The sequence below is a fragment of the Falco naumanni genome, chromosome 2 (genome assembly GCF_017639655.2).
Source record: "Falco naumanni isolate bFalNau1 chromosome 2, bFalNau1.pat, whole genome shotgun sequence".
Classification (NCBI taxonomy): Eukaryota; Metazoa; Chordata; class Aves; order Falconiformes; family Falconidae; genus Falco; species Falco naumanni.
Window position 1 is genome coordinate 69,951,559 of NC_054055.1, and position 16,551 is coordinate 69,968,109.

Below are 16,551 nucleotides of genomic sequence, written 5' to 3' on the forward strand. Positions count from 1 at the left end.
ACCAGCTCAGTCACACACAACTGTCAAACAGTATGGGACATAAGATGCTTTTCTCTCTGCAGCTTGGAGTTTGGGCAAACCAGGTTTGCAGTCAGAGCAATCTGCTCACAATTGTGTAGCTATGCTTTATTTAACTGAGCACAGTTTATGGCAAATACTTCACACATTATGCTACCAGAAGTGAAGAACCAACCTCTATGTTTCTTTAAGAAAGCAGCTTTAACTGACAGATTTGGGTGCTAGTGCATATCGTAACGACAGGAGAAAAAAGTTTTAAGGCAAGTTGGAAATAAAGTGAAAACCCACTGTGATTCCCCAGATACAACCTGTCATAGAGCTGTAATCAACGGTAACAGCAGTCAGATTTTCTTCAAAATGTCAGAAATCTTTCACAGAAAATAGCAACAATTTAAGGTCTTACCACTTCTCCCTGCACCATTCAGCCCAGCATTGGCACATTCAGGTCAAATGTACAATCATTGGTCCAGCCCCAGGAAGGAAGCACAGGATTGAAAGAGAAAGGCAAAGGTTAGAAGAAAGAAGACCAGAGAGCAGAAATCAATTCCAGAAGCAGAGCAAATTCTAATGTTCAAAGTACTGTGATACGTGCAGGAAACTGCAGAGCCCAGGACATGCTGCTAGGCCCACACATACAAACACCAACCCAAGCTGAAGTTCACCCCCAATGGCACCGTAAATGGAAGCCCACACTGTACTTTTTGTGGGCCTACCTGAAAGTGAGAGAGGACAGGGGAAAGTGGATGCAACTTACAGCAGGCTTGATAGGTCTGAAAACTTCTTTTTTCTCTTCAGGCTTTTTAGGTGCACTTTCATGCCGCTGCGATGGTGAACCCTCTGATTTGGATGATGCTGCATGTGTCAAGACCCCGAAGGGAACAAAGAAAAAAACAGATTAAGCAGGGAACTAAAGTATGTTTTCTTACCTCACTAAGAATTAAGTCTTCCACCCTCTTAAGTGGGGAAGAGAGGTGAGAAGGCTATCAGGCAGTGCCTGACAACAAGACCTAAGTTTCACTGATTCACTATTACATTGTCTCCAAAGGACTATACAAAAACAAAACCATTGTAAGCTCTGATCTGTATAGGTGCAGCTGACCTATGACTGAAGCCAAAGTAAACTGTCACACAGCTGTAAATCAAAGAGGGTAACTCAATTGTGGCCACAAGCTGGAAAACCTGAATCAGTATCCAATGTACTCCAGATGAGATCTAACCATAGCAGTCTGTACCCTGTGTCAACAACTACCAAGGAGATAGGCAACAAGCATCAAAATGTGCTCTTGCACACATGAGGAAGGGAGCCATGACAGCATGGAGACTGGGCTGTTTGCACATAGGAAAATGCAGCATTACTGAATTTGAATCAAAAATCAAAGAAATGCTTCCTCAACAACTTCTGCACTTACTCTTTCCCAAGCCGAAGTGAGCAATGGAAGCTAACCCACCTTTGGACACTGCATGCTCAAAGGTCTTTCCCAGTGAGGCTTATTATCCCTCATTACTGAGTGTTTCACAACTTACTAAATCTAGAAACACGATGTTATGAAGGGTGGGGGAAGGACTTACATCTCATCCGGAACCGCTCTCCAGACCCACTCTGAGAGCCGGGGTGGGAGCCAGGCTGTGAGCCAGAGTTGCTGGAACCTGAAGAACTGCCACTGCCTGGCCTTGGTACGAGCTTCTCCACCCTTTCCCACAGCAGACGAGGCTCTATATTGCTGTATCGGGGGGGATGGGGGGGGTGGGGGGGGGGTGGGGTAGAAAGTCTTTGTCACACATTTCAGTTTCAGATTCTTGTTTCTAAACTCAAACATTACTCTTTCTCAGTGTTTTGCTAGTAACTCATCTGAAACAGCTCTTAACACTGAGCTGAGGGCATTAGTGATGCTTCACAATCCAAGCGGTGGCTCCCTCTGAAATACCTATTACCTTCCTTTGGACGGTAAAAGAAAAGTTTAGGTGGGTGTAAGCTATTCTTTCTATCTGGAACTGCCAACTATCTAACCTAAAGTTAAAGGCAGAGCAGCCTGGACGCAGCAGGTTTAAAATCGGCTCAGAAGTGCCCTGACTACCCACACATAAGCCAGAAAAACATCACTGACTGTCACTCCCAGAATATCCTCACCCCTTTCCAGTGAGCCAGTTCCAGAGTGGCCTGTCTGTGTTGCTCTGCTGAGCTCTGGAGGCAGCCTCCTCCTCCCCCTTTCTGACTTCAGATGCTCTGTGTCACAGCTCACGGACACTCCTCCCCCCTCTTAAAGTCTGGTTCTGGCTGAGAGGCCAGAAAGTTTCTGAGATGTCTTCATTTTAGATATTACAAACACTTCTGCTGCCAGTAATCCTCACAGTATGCCCAAGATGGCCTGTTGCTCCAAAAGGGAAGATATTAATGAATGTCCACGTTTTTTCAGAAATCTTAAGGGTATTTTGAAATTATCTCTACAGTTACAGGGCAGGCAACTCCAAGGAGGAGAGGGAAGAAGAAATTTTGCCAGTTGATACATGTGCTACAATAAGGAAAATTAATATTAATCATTACTGAAAAGGGATCCAAATTCATCTTCCTTTCATGTCCAACAGACAATGCCAAAAGCTCTCTGGAAATGCCTAGCTTCCCATAGGCCTTTTCCTTTCAGTTCAAGAAAGGCAAGGACATGTAAGATTACAAACCTTGTGGAGTTCCTTTGACCTGCTTGGTTATTTTGCTGCCCACTGCCCTGCAGTGGAGAATCACGGCGGGACAGGACTGGTGATCGGGACGTTGTTCTCACAGGTACCTTTGGAGAAAAAAGTTTGTGTCAAACCCATGAAGAGGAGAGAGAGAAGAGGAAGGTTAAACCTCTCCTGCTACAGAATATATTCTTAAAATTTTAACAACACTTAATTCTAAGTCCAAGCTAGTATCAACGACCATAAGCAACAAACACACACCCACAAAACCAAAAGCCTTAGCTGAGATGCTGTTCAGATTTTGAAGAGAACTCAAAGTTTAGTCTTAACATTAAGTAGTGTTTAATAGTTACCACACGAACACATACACGCCCCGCTACTCTCCAACTACTGAGACATTTATAAAGAATATCGCATTTTGACTGAAGCAGGGGAGGCACAAAGCAATTTGCTGAAACAGCATGAGAATTAGGAGAATAAGCTCAGGGGAACCAAACAAATGCCTGGGAATGGATCAGCAGAAGGCAAAGACTGGTGGGGGAGAAAGAATATACTTAGAAGAAGCAAATCCCAGTGGATGGGAGGGGGGGTGGGAAGGGGAGAAGAAGAGGAAATATATTGAATGTTTCCTTTTTGTTCAGATCCATCTCAATTTTAAATATGTGTATGATTCATAGTTTGGGTTGCTAACAGATGAAGAGGAAAATTAAGTCTGAGCAATAACCTCAGGGATATTTTAAACTCTTTCCTGAATATGGTAATGATGTTAACTTTGCATAATAAATTGTCTCTCTGAAATAGCTGCATTCTATAAATAATTTCCAATTTTATATGAAGCTTCAATATTGTACTTAAGGTTTATCATCATTAACCCATTGACTGAACACCTACATTATGATCTGCCTTCCAAAATACTGTTACCAATGCTGGCACAAGGGCATGGTCTTCCCAGTGCCCAGGGTATCACATCCTTAAAAAAATAAGAATTAATAATAAAAAAATAGCACACATCTGTCTTTCTACTCCTTACCCTTGGAGGCACCTCGTCACTGTCTGATCTAGCCCAAGCCTTTTGGGTGGGGTCGGGTACCTCCGACTTAGAGTCAGAACTCTGATTTAGCACTTCACTGCGTGAAGGTGGATATGGGTCCTGGGAACGAAGATGGTGATGAGCAAATTTGGGAGAAGGGTCACTGAAGGAATGGGATCGCGAGACAGGGGAAACATTGTTCTTGAGAGATGCCAGATGGGACCACTGTACCTTACAAGAAAACAAAACATAAAACATTCAATGCGCTCAGTATAACTGGCTTTCCAATTAACACAGAATAAAGGCAGGTGGGGCGGGCAGAGACAAATTGGTTATGGCATTAGGTAAGCGTGGGGTGGAATCAATGCACTTAAAAGCAAGGCAAGCGCCCAAAGAATGTAACAGACTGAAAATACAGCACATATGCATTTTTTGTGAGATATGCTCTCCACATACACGTACACTGGTGCCCAGAAGAAAAGGGGACCTAGTATCTGCACCATGAGCCTGAGTCCAAGGGCCACTCAAGACCGAAGTCACCTTACATTCCCTGGTCTTCAGTGGGCTTTGGTCAGGTCTCATGGCAGCACTGGTAGACTGGGAAATTTGAAGCAGATATCCAATTGAAGAAATGTACAGAATGCTGTAAAATGTGCAAACCGACAGACATCTACATTACCTAATAAATTTAGGAACTAGATACAGTTCCAAACTTTTGGCGAAAGACCATAACGCAAAAGCCTTTATTCCTTTACAGTCATTGCAATATATATAAAAAAACTCATAATATATATTGTATATAGTATACATATGTACAATGCATATTATATTTACACCATATATGTACCATATACTGTACATATATACATATTTGTACACAAACTAAGCACACACGTACACACACACATATTCAATTACACAAACTAAGAAGGAACAACAGTGATTCCAGAATTAAAACTTCTTTGGGATTTCCACTGAAATCCATATTGACTCTTCAGCCTACTCCCTCCTTGTGCACAAACCTGTGTCTCAGAGTTAATTTCTGAATACTAAGGAGAAGGAAAGGTTGTAACTGAGGAACACTCTGTTTTCACACCTAATAATTAAGCAAAACTTTGCTTTCAATCCCAGTTTCAGTAGGCTGGTTGTATTTGGTTTTATATGATTATTACTTCCTCAATTTTAATACACACAGCTGTTGAAGAGCTAATATGAGTGGAAACCCAGAATTTAAAAGTAACTGGCACAGAGAGCATGAAGATACAAGTCCAATATTTTGAAATAGTCATAGAGGTTTGAATAAAAGCCAGGAATTAATGAATAAGAGACGAAGTTCTGTCCTGATTTTCTCCCACTCTCCCATCTGTTCAAATTCTCCTGTTGCCCAAAAGAGTTGCAATACCTAGTCACAATGACGGACAGCTTTAGCTTGCACTGTCATCAACAGACTTAATTTGGGAGAAGAAAATTCTGCACGGAAACAGAGGAACCAAATGCAGAACTATACTCTTTAATTTAGCATATCAAAATTGCTCAGAATTTATGGGCTATGTCTAAGTTTTAGACAAAGGTTACTTTCTAAATTCATGCTGTAATTCCTATGATGAGATACAGATACTAAGATCTGGAGGCTCCTCCTTAGAAAAGAACAGAACAATGGCAGCCACACAGCTCAGCATTTTCAATCTCTTTTTGATTTTCCAGGGGCGGTACAGAGCTCTATTTAGCAACTGTAGGCCTACTGACAACAAACTTGCTTTTCTTAGTCATGTTTTGTAAATCTCTTTGAAGCAGTGCTCATACTATTAAAAAGCCACCTGTTTAGTTAGCTTTTTCTGAAAGAATTTAAAAACCCAAGCAAGCTCACTTCTTTCCTGAGCATCCTTTTTGGTAGTAAATATCTTGCACAGATCACATTCTGAATTGTAAAAGTGCACTGCAAATGTCACCAGTGTTTAGCCCACCATTCCACTGTTGCAGAGACAGATAATAATGGAATGCAACAGTTCTAATACAGCTCTAACATTAAAAGAAGGAAAAAAAAAAAAAACCCAACAACAAACCCACTATCAGTTTATCAATAAAATAAGAAAAACAAAGAGAGTATTTACTGAATAAGCTGCTTTGTGTTAACAGTGCTACCCTTTCTGTAAGACTTTCTAAGAGCCAAGATCTGCAAATTTGAAGGAAACATGCTGGGACTTCCACATTTTCTCCAGGCTCACCAAAATTTTCCTGGGCACTTACCTGGGGCTCCATTGGCCTCTGCAGGGCAGGCTGAGCAGGTTCTGAGTTTCCATTGGAAAAGGACTCTGATCTTGAAGGCACTGGTGGCTCCAACACTTTGCCCATCTGTTTAGACTGTGCTTCAGGGGAGCCCTGATTAGTTTTTCTAAATCTGTCCTCCACCTAGGTCAAAATAAATGGAGGTTAAATGTGCAGTCAATAAACCAGTTACAGTAGAAATACGAAGTTGAGTACCACCTTTACTTTACCATAAAGAAACCAAATACATTTGGGACTTGGCAGGATTTTTTTCCCTACTGCTGCTTTCACCAACACTGTAAAACACAGAGAGAACTACACCAATATGGAAAATCCATTCTAGAAAGAGAGGATACAGCAGGCAGATGTGAAGTGATACACTGACAAACCATTATGGGGCTTCTTTCTGCCTAGACTAATTATCATCCATCCGTATTTTCCTCACAGACAATAAAAAGGATATATGAAAACAGAAACAACTTTACAGTACAAAAGTCCATTTCCCATTGCTATCCCTTACTGTAGTTACCCACCTTACTCAACTAACAGTATTCAATTACCTGCTTTCCTGTGCTTGTCTCTTTGGCAGTGCAAGAAGAGATAGGGTATGCTTCTCTACCTGGTAATACTGGAGGCTGTTTGGCTTTAGGTATGAAATTGTAGGACTGGTCGTCCTCTCTCTTATCAGATAGTCCCAACATGATCTCACAGGCTGCAAAGAACAGCCCCAGCAGCTTGTTTCTCATTCTCAGGGAGGTGCAGAAGTAATGTACACTAACCTCAAGGGCTTGTCAAGGGGAAAACTAAGTCAGAAAGTGCTCAGTCTTCAAACAAACATCAAGCGAGGTCCCCATCCAGAAATGTCGCCTCTTCCAAGGCCACAGCATTGCGACCAAAGTGAGAGGTACGAAGGGCAAGAGATGGAAGGAAGCTCCGGGCAGAAAGAAAATATCCTCGCATTTCCTAAGATGGTCTGTTGCTGGAACAAGGGCACCATGTGAGTTTCTGGCAGGTGAGTTGCCTCTGAGGAATGCTGAACTCCTAGCGCTTTATCAAAGCGCCAAAGAAAGATCAAACTGGCAGCTTTGTTGTGATTCCATTCACAAGATTTGCTTTAACGTTTGTGCCTGGAGCACAAAACCAGAATTGGTGTGGTTTCCTAATTGTTCCCTAGCAGTGGTGGTCTGGAGAGACTGGCTATTCATATACCCGTCAGAAGACAGATGCAAGTTTCCAGGACTCCTTAAGCTGGGCTGCTTTACAAACTCAACCTGCCTCTGCGTTCAAAATTTGAGGACAGTAACAATTTGCCTGTGGGAACAAGCAGAGAAGCTTCTGCCAGGTCTACACAAAATACACCATGTCTTGAGAAGTACAATAATGGAGGCAAGCATCTTCATCATACAATCATTTTCACTACTGTGTTCAACTTCACAGAGCCATCCTTTAAAGTTTAAAACCCAGACTCCTTGTTATGAATAGAACAAGGAAAAGCCTCAAGTCCTTCTGTCTGAAGGAACAGGCTTTCATGTCTCTAGCTGTAGATGACAGGAGGTTTCTTCCACAAAGCACATAAACTGAATGAGCCACATGTACTTAAAACTAGGCAAGAAGTAGGAAGGAGATAGCAAGTGCATCCCTGGATAGAAACAGGCCCTGTTCCGGTCATCTGACTGTGCCAGAAAACAGTATTAAGCCTCATTTGTTGCTCTAAGCTCCTTGCTGTTTCCCAGAGCCAATCTTAGAAGACCTTTTCCTTATATCCTCATTGCTACTGCAACGGGAAAAAAAAACCCTAATGACCATTAGACTTTGCCAGAACAGCGAAGTTATTCCACTTTGGTTTACTATTCCGATGGCCAGGACCTCCGTGGATGGAGACTTTCTCTGGAGAGCAGTATGTCTGAAAGTATGAGGCACAGAACACTTACTCCAGTCCATTATTTTATGTCAAGAATGACATCAGAGTTAACACCTGCTGTTAAGATTAACTCGTGTCAGTCCCACTGCCAGGCACTAAGATATTATGGCTATACTTCTACTACACTTTTTAGAAAGAATATTACACAGCGATCTCTGGAAAAATCTGACTAACACAATTTTCTGTGCCTTCACTTTACTCCTCCTAGCTAGAGTAATCACAAAAAAAAAAAAAAAAGACTACGACAGAAAAACAGTGAGTCAGTGATTCTGCTAAAGGATGTAACACCTTAAATCTTCAGGAGTTTCTCTCCTTTTCAATTCTGAAAGAATAATGGGAGACGAGGAGCAAATACTGTTCTGCATCACTCCAAAACCCACCTTTAAGGTGGACAGGAGTGCTAGACTGGCACTGTGCTTTCACCAAGGTGGGTCAGGAACATGCAATGAGGACAGGGGGGCTAGTTCCATGGCTGCACCTCCACATACCGGGCAAGTCTGAACTTCTTCCAAGAGAGAGAGATACTTCCAGATACATATCAGATACTTCACCCACCAAGTGGAATGGATGAGATAGCATAAACATGGTTTATAAAGAACTTGGGTAACAGCATCTACAAGAAAACGAGTTTGTGTTCGCCAAGCCCAAACAGCAATACTTCAAAGGCAATGAAGTGCTACTGGACGAAGGTGGACTGAGAGATATTTTACCATGTTCAACATCCCCAAGGAATTTTTTGTTCTTGTTCCAAAACATATTAACCTAGTTCTCACATGCTGGTGATGAATGCCATTAAGAGCTTTGACCAGTATTACCCAGTCTGTTGGTTTGTGGGCAGTATGGTACTCAAGGGAAACGTAAGAATAAGGGTGCTGAAAGAAAGCCAAGTATGTATCAGAGGCAATTACTCACTTAGCAACGTTACACGTAGAGCAGTGAAGACAGGGGACCACTCACTGAAACAAACAGCACTCTCATGATTTCAGATCGACTTGCGAGTGTGAGTCCAAGAAAGCAGCACCACAGAGTTTTGTAAGAGGAGGACGTGAACTCAGAAGAGAATACTTAACATCTCAAAAATGGAACTAATGAAATTCAAGTTTGTGTTCATGAGAAGGAAATTTCCAAGCACATAAGCTAAAGTACCAAATGTGTAAACAGGCGCTGTGCAGAAGCATCCCTCATAGGTTCGTGCTTTCCAGTTGCCTCCCAATTTTCCATCCCAGTACCTGCCAGAGACACAGATCACCAACTGCACCAATGCTTCCTATGAAAACATGTCTGATGAAGTGCAGATGAGATTAACTTCCTGACATGATGCTTCCAAAACCAGGTCCCCTCAGTCTGTAGCCTTCCAGAATTTCTTTCCACCCCTTGTACCTCAAAACTCTGAACTCCAATGATTGCAGCAGAAGTACTCAGAAGTAGCCCTCGGGTTTGGAAACCAGCAGCCAACATTTTAAAATACCCTGTCCCTTATGAGTTACGCTTTGGCCTCTCACTGTACTATAGCAGAATGGCAGTCATGAGGATGCCAACAGGCAGGGGCAGAAAGGCAGGCAGCAGATTCCTGCCCCCAAGCAGGACTTACCTCACGTGCTCTTTCAGCAGGCTCATAGTGGGATTTTGGCTCAGGGGTATGATAGCTTTGTTTATTTCTTTCTTGCTGCTGCTGCTGCTGCTGCTGCTGTTGCTGCTGCTGCTGCTGCTGCCGCCTGTGATCATGCTGCAGTGACAGGAGGTAGGCTTGCTCCTGCTGCAACTGGCGCTGGAGTCTCTCTGCCTGTCGGTGTTCCTCCATTTCTCGCCATCTGTATTCCTTTGAGAGAACGTGTGCATAATTCAAGACATGACATTGACTGTACGGTGGATGTGCCCCTATCCATCCCGTTAAAAATGCACCTTTCTGGTTGTTGTTGAATTTTTTTTTTCCTGGTTTATTTCATTGTTAAAGTGTAACCAAGAGCTAAGTTAGACCACTATGGCATGTGCCTCATGTTGGGAAAGTTGAAAGTGTACTGCTAACCTTGATATGATCGAAGAGTTACGTCAAAACTGACTTTTATTAAAGGAAAAAAAGAGAGTTATTTACACCAAATCCAGTGTAAAGTTCATAAAACAATGATTAAGACCAACACTAGGCCATTGTATCCTGGGGTGGATTTACATATCATGTGTGCTTTTGATCTGCAACATAAGCACTCTAGCTCTTCACTGAATGCCAAGGTCTGTTCAGAAACTCGACCACCACACCAGAACTGTTCCGCTTTAACATAAAGCCTCCTCTACTGCCCAGAAAGCAGTGTGACCATACAGCACTTCTCATATGTGCCTGTCAGCCCACGACGCTAGCTTAAATGGCCTTTTAATCAAGCTCCTTTGTTGTCATACTGTCAGTGCAGCTGTGGCCGACTGAGGGAAGCCTAGGACTGGCCAGATAAATGGATCCTATAGCTACTGAACAAAACAGATACAGTGCTTTACCAGTAACATGGCCTGCTCCTGGAGCAGCTGCTGCTGTAGAATTTCCAAGTGCCGCTGCTCCTCTTCTAGCTGTCGCCTGATATACTCCTGTCACATAGAAATTACCCAGCAATAAATTTATTCAAAAGGAATGCATCAGAACCCCCTGGGTGGAACACCACACACTACTTCCCCAGTTCAGCTTTAATGAGAAACGCACTTCAGGATGGATTAGTGCCTGCAGAACAATTTAGGAAGCCCTGCCTCCTGAGCATGGGATTTTGGCCCCTTCTGTTCTGAAATTTGCACTCCTGCAAATGTTGCCGACATGGGCCAGAGCTCATTTACGTATTTTGGAAGTGGTTTCAAGAAGCAGCAAAATGCACTTGAAGGTTTTGGAAAGTTAAAACACAGCAAGTCTGACTTAACACAGCCAATACAAAGTCACATGCAAGTTGTATTAAACATTAGTTTGTTGCACTGGTGCGATGAACTGTTAGCAACAGCTATAGCCAGGCGTAGTGTAGGCAGACCTGGAGCAAGCTTCCCCAGAGGGACTCTGCCAAGTGCAGATGGGACCTGCCCTGCCATCTCCCCTGCTGCCCTCACCAGAAGCTTCTCCTGAGCAGACACTGCCAGCCTTGCTGAATTATGCGATGGTTATGACACAAACAAACATCCACCAGGAAACAGATATTAGACCAAACTCGCTTGCTCTTGTGATCTAGCCATCTCTTCACCCGCAGCCTCAACAGGTCGACAGGTTTACCCGCTGCTTCGCCTGATCCCTTGGAAGAACTCAAACTCTGAAGCACCAAACCCAAGCTGGTAACATCCTATCATGCAATTAATGGAAGTATGTAACATGTGCATGCGCACACACACAAGCACACGCACACACGCACATATTTACAGTGTATGCATAAAGAATTTAATGGATCAGTGATGCAGTGATGGGAGCTACAGAAAGTCTTATGACAGACTGATGAGATACACTATACTGTTGTTACGCACATTGGCTGAGCCATAGTTTGGGTTAACAAAAATTCGAAGAGGGGGCATGTCCTTTCTTCCAGAACAAAAAATTTACAGTGGTTCAACTTGCCCAATCAATTAGCCATAAGTCATTATTGGCACTGTGCGTAATTAGCATTTCAACAGTTTAAAAAGCAGCTGGGGGAATACCCGGTGTCTGCCCAAAAGCAAATTGCTGTGCTGTCATTAGAGATATTTATTCCCATTGGTTAGTCTTCTCTCCTTTTGACTCAAAATTTTTTGAAATATAACAAACACAAATTCCCCAATAACATGATCATCAATGTTCATCAATGATACAGTGACTTTACATAAGAAAAAATTAAGGTACATCAGGCCAAAACCAGCATTCCTGAAGTTAATGGGAAATTTCCAGTCAGTCTCTAGGACAGTAGTTTTGGCCCTTGATTTAGGATCAATATTTTGCAGTACATGCACAGTAATTATTACCCTGATTATCACCCTGATTAAAGCTTTTAAAGGATTTTAAAACATGCAGATGTCATGCATAAATATAGCAGCTTAATTTCAATTTAAAAGGTTTCTCACCTGTACTTTCAATGTATTAAGGGCACACTGACACGATCTAAGATATACTTGCTGCCTGAATTGGCATACATTAATAGAGCTGATTTTAAATAGACAGAGGAAGAGACGGAGATTGCATATTTACATTTTAGGAAGGAAAGGAAAACCCTGTGCAGCCCAAACATTCCATCTCACATTCAGAATATTCAAAGTTGATGATGAGCCTCTGACCAAATCTGAGTGCCAGAAGCTGACATGCAACAGAGCTGCCCTTCTCTGGGAGGCCTTCTGAACATGGGCATGTCCTGCAAGAACCACTGATCCAGCGAGACAAGCCTAGAAATTGTTTTCAGCCCCAGTGATGATTTCGCCAATTCTGATGGCTTTAAGTCAAGCCCAGGGGCATGAGCTGAATTTAGAATGAGTACCACAACAAGACTTCTTTTTTCGAGAGAATATTGAGGCTGCCAGGATTCTCCATAAAGCCCTACGATCTGTTAGTGTGTTTGCTGTCAGAGACAACAAAGATGAAAGGGTCAGTGTTAGGTTGCCTCTAAGCTGCTTTAAGCCTACTAATTTTTTTAAAAAATAGATTATAATTTAGAAGAAACAAACCTATTCCACATATATCTGTATCATGGACTCACCTGCTCCCTTTCTACCCTCCTCTTTTCCTCCTCTGCTCTTCTTCTCTCTTCCTCTTCCTTACGCCTCCTCTCCATTTCTTCCAGACGTCTTTTTTCTTCCTGTTCTCTCCTCCTTTGCTCACGCTCTTGTTGCCTTCGAGCTTCCCGTTCTCTTCTTTGTTGCTACAAAAAGGAAAGGAAACCACAAAGTTTTACTTTTGTTGTTATCAAAGAAAGAGGTGGGGTTGTTTTCTACTGTGAAGAGAGAGATTTACCAGGACTGGCAAGCTCTGCAACTGAGTGACAAAACATTTTATGCAAGTGTTCCACCAGGAAACTAGCTCATACCCAGCACACAACTATCCCTAAAAGCAGCCTTGCTTACTGTCTCTGGTTTCTTCATGTACACACACAAAGTCACGTACCATGTTCCTGACAACCAAAGTGTGGAAGCTCCATGCTGCTCTTCAGGCTTACACTGAAATCTCGATCTTTGAACAACTGTTAAATTCAAATCTTAATCAGAGTGACAACTTTCTTGACTTCAACACATTACCTAAACATTGCCAAAAGGGAATTATTAGCCCTGCTGAATAAGCTAAAACTCAAATGACAACTCTGAGCTTTCAGTAAGCAGCCTCTCTCCTAATACAATTCATGGTCTGCTAAGAATTAGGTGGTGTTGGCCCAACAACCAAGTTTGATTTAATGCACTGCCCAAAACCTTGCTTAAGAGAGAAGGAAGGCTGAGCAAAAGCACTTCAGCCCCTCCCAGAACATCAAAAACACCTATATGTAAAAGAGGAAAAACGGCTGAGCTAAGCTTTTACACTTACACAGATAAACTTCCATGCATGACCCAAATACAAACTGGTGCTGATAAATCTGCTCAAATCTGAAAAGAACCTGGGAAACAGCTCTAGAAAGCATGAACTGACTCATTTATGTCTATAGAGCCTCACGTATGACTTCAGAGGAGACATTTTAAATGCCCATACAGTCGTGACCAACTCTTCCTGCACTTCTGCAGTAGCATCCAGTTACTCCACCTACCTCAAAATCCCAGGCAGCCTCCCACAACTGCCTAAGTGTCAAAAGACCCAGCTGTCTCCTGTTCAACTGGGAATATCTCTACAACATTTACTTCCATTACAAGAGTTCTATAATAAGCTATAAAATTATAGAAGAAATTTAAACCAAAAAAGCACACTCAAATTTAATCCCAAGAACAAAATGAAACTCTACATCGGTTGTTCCTTTTCACATTAGGCTAAGGTTAATACTATCACAAATTTCTATTGAAGCAAAACTGCCACAGATTCGCCAGTCTTAAGGCACTCCAGGTACTCTTGAAAGAGCACTCAAACTAAGTTATTATTTGGGTTCACAAATCCAGTTACCGGTGTGTGTTTCAGTTGTGCTCAACTGAACAAGCAAAGGCCAATCTACATTCCCTGTGTTACTTCACAGGATGAGCTTTTTCTGCTCGGTGTGTTACCCTGCATGACTATGAAGTAATCGAAGGCTCAACAGCCTTTTCTATCTTCTGGAAAGGATACTGACATGACAGCAGAGAAGAAACACTGGGGAAAAACAGAATGATTAGGAATTAGTAATACTTAAATAAACCAGGCTGCTTTCCAATTCTCTTTAACGAGCTGCAGTTTTGGGAAAGATGCAACCTTCTTGAAGACCACTGTTCAAATAAACCCACTCAGTAACTATGACACCCTCCTTCCTGGCCCATAGCATCATCCTGGGTTCACTACCACCTTCCTGTGCCACACGACATTAAGTTCTTTTCTCCCCCACATTTTCCGTATCTTCTCAGAAACACATCTTTCTTGCTCTTCCATCTCCTAAATCCATCTACTAGACTTTTCACCCTTGCCTAAGCAAGCTCTCTTCAATGAATGTAGACACAAAAATAGCAAAAGTGCTGCAAGGCAGCTACGGTACGTGGTAGGTTTCATAGGTTTCACTGCTTCCCCTGCTTCATTTTTTAAGCACTGCAAAAGGATTAAGTAGGCACTTTTATTTCTGAATATACACATCTTGTGTCAAACAGTTTCTATATTTAAGTCAATATATTCAGGTGCTTCTTGGCTAATCAAGTCTGACAGGCTCTTTGTTTAAGAAAACTAAGATGTGAAGTACAGTAATTCTGTTGCCTTGAGTATGCAAGAGACAGCACACTGCTGACTGGTTAATATGCACATTTATCAACTCAAACACTTCTTAAACATATGAAGCCTGTCTGTCTAACAATACTGTGTTGACATTGTTAAGTGGATATATTGCAGATCTTGGGATGGCATCATTCTCACTACAAGAAAAATGGGTAGCGCTTAGGTCTTTTGGATGAAACAAATCCATTGTTTCTTGAATCAACGCAGAAGTATTCAGCAATAATTATAAATAACTGAACTTCATAAGAGAAAAGTAAGATACAAATTGACTAAAAGAGCTGATTTCCCACAGCATGATAAAATAAACAAAATCAATTGTTAAAAGATGAGATTTTTAAGCAAATCTTGAGCCAGATTGCTAGCTCAGCACTGGTAGTAGACATTTACCACCCAGCAAAAGATGAAATTTAAATAAAATATAAAAAAAACCCTCTGCGTTTAAGTCAAATCTCCAAAGCACAAATATGCTATTGTCTATGCACCAAAGTACACAGAGAGATGGGGTTTCCCAGCATTGCTCCCGCTTTCCCATCAGGCACTGTCTCAGCCCCTCGCCAGGTGGGTGGGAAGGGAGGCAGCTGGCACTGCAGGAGCTTGCACACACACCCTCCACACGATCTGCTTATTCCCAGCCCTAGCTGTGACAAAAAGGTTTCACTTCCTTTGCATGTGGCCTTTGAAACCTGAGCATCAAATTACTAGCCGCTAACAAAGCAGAATTTACTTTTAGCAAGTCCAGGGAAAGGAAATCTACAGTGACAAGCATCTCTTGGGACCTAGTCTACATCTTGTCAAAGCGATGGCAAAGCTGGTTGGTGGCAACCCACTGTTGACGCAAGCTGGATTCAGAAGTAGCCCTTTAGCTGATTTCCTACCATCCTTCTGTTGGCACAAGGTTGCCTTCCTCACTGCCTCTAGTAACTCTTCCACAAGCACACACCAAAGCCATTGTCCCCCTGTTCCTTAGGCTTGCCCAAAGGAAGGGAGAGGAACAGTGACAACCATTAGTTAAAACCAACGTCAGTTCCATTTATAAAACTTAGGTTTCTGAATTTAGTAAGTGTGACTGTTAGATTTTATAATTTTTATCATGCACTACAAAAAAAGGTCTGAAGTGAAACACTGTTGCCCAACAGATAGCAGTTATACATCTGGATTCACTGAAATTATGGATGTATATCCAGATCTTCTTTAGTTGGATACGGTATTACCAACTTTCCTGTACATGTCCAATGAAAAGCTTATTATCAAGGAGCTAACTGTTTACCAGAAGGCAAGGGCTGGAATTCTTCTAAGACATTTCAGAGATGCCAAAACAGAATTTTGACAAAGCCCATACTGCCTCAAAACTGGCATTTCACAAAATTGGCATTTACTAGGCCAACAACAAAAAAAAAACCCAAACAAAACCTGAAAATACAGTGTCAATACTCTGTCTCCTTGTTCAGTTTTAGGGTGCATTAATGATGATCTCATAATGGAACCCGACACCTCCAAACTGGAAAACCATGCAGTAGAACGTGATTTACCAGGAGGGGGCAATGCAACTACACATGCACCTGGTGTATACAACGAGTTCAGGACCTCATTCACACAGTGAAACGCTGAAGACAAATATAGGTACTCTAAATTTACCTTCCTAAAATACTATTACTCTGTCTTATATCCAGATGAAGGTTGATAAATACATATATTAATGATTTCTTTCCCAAAGAATTAGGTAACAGTTTAGGAAGAAGATTGGAAAGACTAATAAAGAGACTTTTGCTTTGCCTACACTAGAGATACACCAGAAGCAGAACT

The 16,551-nt window shown here is 42.1% G+C and overlaps 1 protein-coding gene across 12 annotated transcripts in view; it reads right to left on the reverse strand.

The window, feature by feature from the left end:
• MAP4K4 (mitogen-activated protein kinase kinase kinase kinase 4) overlaps positions 1-16,551 on the reverse strand; it is a 170,877-nt gene that overhangs the window by 26,412 nt on the left and 127,914 nt on the right. For 3 of the 12 annotated variants that reach the window (XM_040584706.1, XM_040584702.1, XM_040584701.1), the window contains exons 13-21: positions 12,581-12,742; positions 10,392-10,478; positions 9,499-9,726; positions 5,969-6,130; positions 3,722-3,952; positions 2,692-2,798; positions 1,588-1,739; positions 773-870; positions 422-430 (exon numbers count right to left, since the gene is read on the reverse strand). In XM_040584706.1, the coding sequence (XP_040440640.1) occupies positions 422-430; positions 773-870; positions 1,588-1,739; positions 2,692-2,798; positions 3,722-3,952; positions 5,969-6,130; positions 9,499-9,726; positions 10,392-10,478; positions 12,581-12,742 (1,236 nt within the window). The remainder of the gene's footprint in view (positions 1-421; positions 431-772; positions 871-1,587; positions 1,740-2,691; positions 2,799-3,721; positions 3,953-5,968; positions 6,131-9,498; positions 9,727-10,391; positions 10,479-12,580; positions 12,743-16,551) is intronic. The other 9 variants (XM_040584713.1, XM_040584705.1, XM_040584711.1 and 6 more) reach the window with 5 other exon arrangements.